The sequence below is a fragment of the Maylandia zebra genome, linkage group LG22, assembly GCF_041146795.1.
Source record: "Maylandia zebra isolate NMK-2024a linkage group LG22, Mzebra_GT3a, whole genome shotgun sequence".
NCBI lineage: Eukaryota > Metazoa > Chordata > Actinopteri > Cichliformes > Cichlidae > Maylandia > Maylandia zebra.
Genome location: NC_135187.1, coordinates 2,577,604 through 2,587,159, shown reverse-complemented (window position 1 = coordinate 2,587,159; position 9,556 = coordinate 2,577,604). Strand labels below are relative to the sequence as shown.

The following is a 9,556-nucleotide window of genomic DNA, read 5'->3' as shown; positions in this document are numbered from 1 at the left end:
GTTGAAGTTGAGCCATCACAGAAACCTTGATGCTTTCTTAAGAACAAAACTTCTCAGGTTTCCAGGAGTCATCATGAAAACCTGAACTGGTGTTGGCCAGAGGGGCCGATGGTGCAATATGGCAGCCTCGCTTCTGTCAGTCTGCCCCAGGGCAGCTGTGGCTACAACCGTAGCTGCCTCCACCAGTGTGTGAATGTGAGAGTGAATGAATAGTGGCATTGTCATGCGCTTTGGGTGCCTTGAAAAGCGCTATATAAATCCAATCCATTGTTATTATTATTATCATCATCTGCCAGTCCAGTGGTTGCAGAGAACAACACAATAAAAAACAACTCAGTGAACGTTTCCACTACTCTACAGATTTTATTTGAAAGGCTACAAGAATAAACATGGCTTCATACACATCTTGACAGGTCTATTAACTGACTTTTTATTGATCCTTTTACTTATTACCATGACTATGGCTACGCAGTCACGAGTAGTTAGGTATGGTAACACTGGGCTAATGTTACAAAATGTCAAACGTGAAAAAAATGCAGGTTCTGGCTTATCGGTGTAGGAATAAAGGCGTGGAAGCAAAGTTGAATTTGGATAAAGAGATAACGTCAGACAGATGACATCAGTGTCGCCTCTCCACCGTTTAAACAGAACTAAAGGACACTTCCATGGTTTCGAGGTTAGGTCTCATTTTAAGCTATCATGTTGTAACTCAGTTGGCTCAAAATCAAAGTGAAGGTCAAACGATATTCATTTTAATTTGTGTTTTCAGTATCTCGGCTATATTACACTGTATTGCAGAGACACGTGGTTTTACAGCAGCCTCTTTGCACACCTAATGTCTGCATTCAGTTTGCAAAATAGTAATCATTTGGACTGAGATGAATGCATTCATTTCTCTTTAAATTTTCTAAAAGAGGTGGTGACATTAAGTTCTTTAAACTTTTAATTAAACTGGACATGTTCCAAACCACACTCCTTTGTTGTGATTGTGAGTACATTGTTAGAACAGGAAAAGCAAGAAAAGACTGGAATTGGCATGCTGTCCTTGTGCTGGCATGAGCTCCCTGCAGGTACTCCAGTTTCCTCCCAAAGGTGTGAATGTGAATGCATGTCTCAGATGTAAGAGCTGTGGAGGATTGGAAACCTATATAGGGTGTACACCACCTTTCACCCAATGATTGCTTGGTTTCAGCTTCAGCTGCCCAGGACACTGAACAGAATCGGAGAAGCGATGGCTAGCAGGATGGACGAGTGGCAAAGTTATTATAAATATGATAAATTGTAGAAAAATTCACACCTTTTGACAGAGTTAGCAAAAGAGATAACAAGCAGGTGCTTATGAAATCACAACGACAGTTTTTCACTGTAGGTGCAGGACTATGGTCGGTTAGGCCTGTTGGATTACCTGTCACACAACTGTTGGTTAAATCATCATGCAATCAAGAAACTAAACACCAGCAAATTTGCACATTTGCTGGTGTTAAACTCTTAGCATCTGCTGGATCACCATCAAGTGGTTTAGGGACAAAGGGAGAAAGTTGGGTTTTGTAAAAAAGAAGTGCTACATTTTCAGAAATTAAAAGATAAGAAAAAATATGTGTTCACTTTTTTTCCATTTGGGAAAACTCTGCCCATAATCATAGTCTTATAGTTAGTGGCACAGGCAGTATGAAACAGGAAGTAAAGTTAAGCCAGTGCAGACGTGCCTTCAGCTGAAGGCCAAGAGTTCTGGACCTATAGAAGTGTCTTAATCTTGATCAACCTTTTGATGAGTTTACAGACTCAGTGACTAATTTGGGAGTATGTTGATTTTAAAAGTTTGTGATTCCACCTGTTTTACTGGCTGCTGTGAACAGGTCAAACTACAAGATTGAAGAAATTAAAGCCTGGTTGATATGTTCTCATTTTTCACGTCATTTTTTAACCACTTTGATCTTTTTTTTTAAATCTATTTTCTTACAGTTTGCAATGAAAACTTCTCACTGTGTCAGTTCACAATGATTATCTTCCATGATCGAAGACCACCAAGAATGGATTTTTCTAAATGACTAAACACATGTAACTTTACATATTAAATCTCATAGCATGCAGTGCATATGGCAGTAGAAATGTGAAGGAGAAATCTCTTTTAGGCACAGACATAAAACACTGGTGTGGTTCTTGATGTGTGCTTTAGAATGAGTACTGTAATATTCCTGTCATAACAAACATTCTTGTAATTTTCAAATATGTGTTCCCTTTCCAAGCACTTCTTGGGCGGTTCTTCAGCAGTGGAACAGCATTATGTTGTCTTTCCAAAGAGCATGCAATAAAAATGCAGACATTTTACAAAGGGTTACATCCTATATGATCATCTCTGTCTCTGGCTCCTACTCATCCCTCTCAAAGGTCTCCAGGTAGGTTTTGAGAATTAGGGTGTTGGTGTATGTGAGGTTTGTGGATCTGTAGAGGTCCAGGCCCGTAAGGATCTCCACATCTCGTACTCGGGCTGTGTGGAGCTTCAGCATGTCTTCGACCCACTTCGATTCATCCTCGGCGCTCTGCAGAAACAAAGGCTGTGATTCAGCAGCCGATACCATCATGCATTCATTTTTTTCTAATATTTTCCACAGTAATTGAAAACATTTCACCACACAAGTTGTGCAATTGCAGTGTGACTTTTTCAAGTGATTTACAGACTAACAGTAAAGAAGAACGACGTCTTTGTTTCCCGTTTTACTTTCATAGTCTTCTGTGCTATGTGGACATTAGTCCCAGCTGTGTTTGCACCTGTTTCCTGCCTGTGTATTTTAGTCCTCAGTCTTGCCCTGTTTGGCGTCACGTTGTTAACCATCAAACCTCCTCAGTGCTGTGTGTGTTTCCTCCATACTCGTAGTATTTTCCTAGTTCTCAATCCCAGTTTAGTTCACTAGTTTTCATGTTTCTAGTAGTGCTGTCAGCGTTAATCTCGTTAAAATGACAGCAAACACAGCAAATCTCCATTAACCGTGGATCACCCCATGCGTGGGGCTGGACGGTGTCAATGCGTTCGTGTGGTTAGCTCATTAACGCGTTGACGCCATCCATTATAACGAGATCAACGCTGACAGCACTGTTTCTACTTTCCGGTTTCATTTTCTTGTATCCGGTGTAGAATTTTTCCAGCAAATAAAGCCGCCGTTTTCAGTCTACTTTTCCGTGTTCCGAGTCCTGCGTTTGGGTCCTCATCCTGTTTGCCACACAGGGAAACATGAGACGTAGTTATTTCTAGGATCTGAAATATAATATAAACGTAACCTCTGCACACTGCCTTGCTTCTCATTATTTTTATTCAGGACTAACATTTCAGTTTGTGCAACCTTTGACCCTGTACTTTATTTAGTTTACATTTCATCCCTTTTCCTGTTTTTCCGGTTGAGGCATCTGTGAACTGGATGGATCCGCCTTTTTGTTGGGGCTTGCTGAAGTTTCACATAGCTAAAAAAAAAAAAAAAAAAAAAAATCCCACCACGCTGTATCTCTGCCTCTGTATATATTAATGTTGTGAAATTTTACCAGCCAGAACGTATATTAAATATTACACATGTCCATAAACCTTTCTCATATCAAACAGCAAGAATGTCCTTGGACTATTTCTGTGGCCGCTTTGGTGTAAGCAACATGGAAAACTATGAAACTCATTGTTGAATATCCAAGGTGCAGTAAAAACCCTCTTTAGCAGAGAAGTACACTTTAAAAACGTCTAAACATTTAGAACCCATTGAGTTGTTTTCTCTAAATTTATGTTTCAGTAATTTGAAACTAAAGCTAGATTGTGTTGGTTCTGCATGATTTAATTTTACCAAGATCGAAGATTATGTGAGACAAAATGAAATCCCTAAAACAAGTTAAAATACTGACCACATAACTACGCTTCAAAGCCAGCACACCATTGTTCATGGGAGAGCAGAAACACATGTCAGCACCTGCCCTGCTGACAGTTTGGTTTACTTGTTGCCATTTTGTTGACTCAATGTCAGTACTTTGCAGAATTAACAGGAATCTCAATATCAAGCAATAAAAAAAATTTTCAAACACCTTTTCATGCTTCCTCAAACTGACAATTTTAACAAGGTCATAAGACACATGACACAGAGCTGCACACTGATCCCAATATTGCAGTTATTATGCGTGACAGATTTACAGCTGGTGAATGTGACTTTCCTCAGAGCTAGATTGTGACACCAGTAATGCTAAACCTCTGAATCACCAGCTGTCTAGAAATGACACGTTTTAAGCTTCTAATCTGAACATGACTCTGAATTTTTTTTAATATCAATATTTGCTCACAGCCTGAGTTGTTGGTTCCTGTAAAGTTTATAGTCAAAATGCCAGTAACCAGAAATTATACAAGGTCTCCGTGTTTTTGTGGTTGTTTTTATATCTTAATTAGCTCTTGTGAGGTAGGTAGGTATTGGATTTAGGAGAAATCCAGTATTGCAAAGTTTCATATCGTTTCCTTTCTGAACCCACATTTACTTAGTTTTGCAGATGAAATATTGGCTCTGTACTCTGAGCCTGTACCAGCCTGATTGGCTACAGCCTCCAAGATTAACCCACAGCTCATAGACACACATGGATTGCTGGTGAACACAGAACAGACCAGATGTGTTTACACAGTTGATCTAACACACAACTTGTCATTTGGCTTCAGCGGCCCGATTTTCTGGGTTATGGCATTAGACAGGTCTGACACTCCGTACTTTATACGCCAAACTGGTGTGAGAATGAATCTACTTCAAAAATTGTTCTGGTTCAATAACCGGTGGTTCTGCTGCTTAACATGGAGTTGAAAAGCAATCCAGAAGCTTTCAGTACCAAACATGTTGTCCCAGGACAACCGTACGTAAAACTTGCTGGAAGTAATTTTAAGATCGTTCTTATGTTCACAACATAATATACAAAACATCAACAATGGAATCAAACCAGCAACCTCTAACCACTACACTTTGTTGATGATAACATTGACAATAAAATGCAAGATGCATCAACTGATGGAAATAATGTGAAATTTAGATTGTATAATGCTGGGAGTATGACTAATGCCATATCAGTGATCTTTCGGAAAAACAGATCAATGGCATTAACATTGATGACTACTACTGACAACATTTCATTTGCAACAGACAAAAATAAATATACAACAGGGGTATTTGTTGAATCAAAAAACAGCTTTTGATACGCTGCAACATTTTATTTTGATTTCTAAGCTGAATTATGGGGTGAGAGGAATCACTTTGAACTGGTTAAGTATGTCTGTGAAGGTTCTCAGTCATCCAGGTCATCGTAGTCAAAGGAGCTTGCAAAGAAAAGCGTCTGGACTTCTTTAAGTTGCTTGAAGACGTTTCACCTCTCATCCGAGAAGCTTCTTCAGTTCTAAGGTCAAATGGTGGAGAGTCCCAGATATAAACCTAGTGGGAGTGACCCCCCACAGAGGGACAAAAGGACCCCTGATGATCCTCTAATCGCCTGAGCCAAGGTGTGAAACTGGGTGTGGGTCCCAATCAGGCAGAGTTTCGGGTGAGCTCATTGTGAAACCTGGCCCCACCTTATCATGCGAATTCCTGAGATCAGATAACCCAGGATGTGAGTGGATGTGAGAGTTACTGAACTCCGTTTTTTTTGGGCGTAGTATTGGAGGATAAATTAACATGGAAATCTCATATTGAACATGTTAGAAAAAAGATGGTTAAAAATATTTATATTTCGGGTAATGTCAGAGATATACTGGATTATAAGGCAATGCGTATTTTAGATTTCTCACTAATTTTCCAGTTGTTGTGCTGCGACTTATATAAAACTTTTATACTTAGAAGAAAGTGGTGCGAAGGGTTCATAATGTTAAATATAGAGAACATACAAATCTGTTTATAAAATCGAAATTGTTGAAATTTGAAGACTTGATTTGAGGACCAGTCGCTCCGTAATGGTCGATTTGGGCAGCGGCCCTTTTATTTGCCACACACAAATACACTGTTCATTCAGCCTGGGACACAGACACTCCCCTGGTGGCTCACTGCTGCCTTCAGTGTCTCTGCTCCTCACTGACAACATGAAACAACCCCACGTCAATCCTCTGACCATTATTACTTTAAAAACTGATGGTCAGTCCGTCCAGAAAATTGCTAAAACTTTGTATGTCTCCCCAAGTGCAGTCACAAAAACCATCAAGCGACAAAACTCGCTCCCATGAGGACCGCCCCAGCAAATGAAGATTTGAAGACCTCTGCTGCTGAGGATAAATTAATCCAAGTAATTAGCCTCAGAAATCACACCTCAGGGCAGAGCCCACAAAGAGTTCCAGTAGCAGACACTTCTCTACATCAGCTGTTTAGAGGAGCTGAAAAGCTCAAATAGCTGCAAAGAAACTACGACTAAGGAAAAGCAACAAGCAGAAGAGATTTGTCTGAAAAAGACAAAAAGTGAACAGATGGTCTCTACATACATGATTCCCACCGTGAAGCATAGAGGAGGAGGTGTGATGGTGTGGGGCTGCTTTGCTGGTGACACTGTTGGGGATTTATTCAAAACTGAAGGCACACTGAACCATGGCTACCACAGCATCCTGCAGCGACATGCCATCCACTTTGCATTCATTTGTTTTTCAACAGGACAATGACTCCAAACACACCTCCAGGACGTGTAATGATGGAGTGCCAGAAGTCAAGAAAACCCAATGAAAAGGTGTGTCCAAACTTTTGACTGGTAGCGTACCTGCCTGGACCTTCTTTGCCACTAGCTCCACTTCCATGCACTCCTGTTCAATCACTTGGAATTTTCAAACAACTCTTTCTAAGAAGAGAACAGAACTCCCCTGCCTGCCCTCCACTCCTTCCACCGACTGTCTGCTCACCAACTCCTACAGAGCATTCCCTCCGCTCAGCTGCTTCACTCACCTGTAGACCAAGTAAGCCAAACCCCCCATCTCCGATCACACACCTCTCTATAAAAGCAGTGCCAAGACTAACTCTTCTCTCTCCTGTTACAGAAGAACCGGCCTATGGGCTCAAAATGTGGTCATAAATATTTTGTACTTGTAAAAAAGATTTGTATGTGTAAAAAAGATTTGTGTGTGGACTCCAATCAGAGAACAGATGGGTTTGGCTGTCGGAGGGGCGCTTTTTTGAACTGCAGGTCCTTGAAGGGTGATACAGTTTGAAGCTGGAGGATCGCTATAGAAATATCCGATAGCAGCTAGGTCCCCTAACTTTCAGTAGCTGTTGAAAGGATAAAGTTGTGGTATGTTAGTGGTTAGAAATACCATTATTACTTTAGGATTAGTTTAACACAAAGTCAGGGCTGACCCAGGACCATTGCTGTGAGTCACAGTGCGCAGCATAAAGGTCCTTTCACATCGGACGCAGGATGTGCTGCTAATGCTAACTGCTAACTAAAAGCAAAGGATCCAGAATTTGTTGCTGGCTGCTGGGCTCTGTGGGTTTTTGCAGCAGCTCTACCTGCACTAGATGCACCTGCTCCTTGTCTTTTCTATCTCTGACTTTATGTCCTCTACAAGAGTTTGTTTTTTTTGCTAGTTCTTCAAATGTTCAATAAAAACATGTATGCTAATTCATAACGAAGAAAGCTTTGTAATTAAGACTGTCATTTCCAAAACACTGCCCGCCCCCACCCCGCGGTCCACAGCGCTGTTGAAAAGGCTGTGGAAGTCCCTGTATTAAACACGTAGTCCTGTGACACAAAAATCACCAAACTCGGACGACCACAGACTGTTTTCCTTCGTGGGTTGGCATGTAAAAGGGCATTTATTCCCTTCAAAGACCTGCAGTTCAAAAAAAGCGCCCCTCGACAGCCAAACCCATCTGTTCTCTGATTGGATTGTTACATTTGTGATTGACATGACATTGACCAATCAGATGAAAGGAAGAAAAATAGGGTCAAAATCCGTACTTGTAACTTGCAGGGGTTTTTTTTCTAAGTCCACACACAAATCTTTTTTACAAGTACAAAATATTTATGACCACATTTTGAGCCCATACCGGCCCCTGTGAAACTCTCCTAGTGTCTCATTTTTGCCTGCCTTTCTTTTCTTCAATTAATTAGTTAAAGACTTTGAAATCCTATGCATAGTGTCTGCTTTTGTATCCATCCTCGTGGTTGGTTAAACATTTACAGTCAGGATAGCAAAATAAGTTTGAAACTAGATAAGTATCTCCCCTTGGGCTCTTCCTGAAATTAGATAATTCAAGAATTTCCTTGTTTCATTTTGCATTTCATCCGTCTTCTTGTTTCTGTCCTCTTAGGACATCTGTAAATCGGATGGACCCAACATTTTTTAACGCTACTGTATACTGGTTAAAGTGTCATCCACAGATGACATGAATTCCAGGAAGCAAAGGACAGACTCTCTATTTTTTGGGAAGATGAAACTTTTCAGTCAGGAAGTACGCTATTTCTAATAAAACTGAAAACATTTCAGGTTGTTCTCAACACATTCTGTGAATAGTAATGAGCTCCGTCATTGGGAAAGGCATCCAACCACAACTGATACTGATACTGGTTCATGCATGTGACGAACTAAAGATTCCTCCTAGGTGAGGTGTTTCTGGGATGTTCAATTGGGAGAAGGGCTCAGTACATACCTGGAACACACGTGAGAGATTACGCCCAACTGGCTTGTACATGCCCGAGTACCTCCCTGAAAATAGGCTGGGGAGGGAGGTCTGGGGATCCATGACGAAGACAACACCCATCAATACAAGAAAATGGATGTTACAATTACTATATTATGGTGTATTGATAAAGGTAGGTAGGTAGGCCTTTCTAAATAAAATCAACTGTATGTAACTATGTGCATATATGTTTGAAAAATGTCAGATTGTTTGTTTTTACATAATCCTGCTGACAGACTAAAAACACAGCTTCAGGCGGAGCTACAGAAAACAGAAACTCAAACATAATCGTTATAAGACGTCAAAACAATATGACTCACAAGCAAAAGGCTGACGAAGAATAATATTTTGTCATTCCAAGACACATGAGCTGAAGCGGTGTGTGTGACTGGGCGCCTACTGGTGGTGGTCAGAGGGCCCGGTGGCGCCAGTGTCCGGCAGCCTCGCCTCTGTCAGTGCGCCCCAGGGCAGCTGTGGCTACAATGTAGCTGCCATCACCAGTGTGTGAATGTGTGTGTGAATGGGTGGATGACTGAATGTAGTGTGAAGCGCTTTGGGGTCCTTAGGGACTAGAAAAGCGCTATACAAATGCAGGCCATTTACCATTTACCATATCTCAAAACTATTTATCCTCACGACGCTTGTCACGCACATGCCTACACACAGAGTGAGAGCAACCCCTGCGATTATGTTTCTTTTAGGACATCAACCAAAACAAATAGAGCGCTGAAGCCTGTCAGGATATCCTCAACTCACCCTCTGAAGAGTTATTCCCTGGAAAGCACATTACATTAAAACATCTTCCCATTTATCCATTCAGGGAGTCTGCCAGGAAGCCAGCTGTTTACTCCACATCAAATATCTTTGCCAGCTTCCAACTATACCTTTTATCAGACTCAAAGTAATCA

General features: G+C 41.0%; 1 protein-coding gene across 1 annotated transcript in view; it reads right to left on the bottom strand.

Moving 5' to 3' along the window:
- Positions 1-337: 337 nt before the first annotated feature.
- enpp2l (ectonucleotide pyrophosphatase/phosphodiesterase 2-like) overlaps positions 338-9,556 on the bottom strand; it is a 30,753-nt gene continuing 21,534 nt past the window's right edge. Inside the window, exon 25 of the mRNA XM_004574227.3 lies at positions 338-2,540. Within this exon, the coding sequence (XP_004574284.1) occupies positions 2,370-2,540 (171 nt within the window). The 3' untranslated portion in view covers positions 338-2,369. The remainder of the gene's footprint in view (positions 2,541-9,556) is intronic.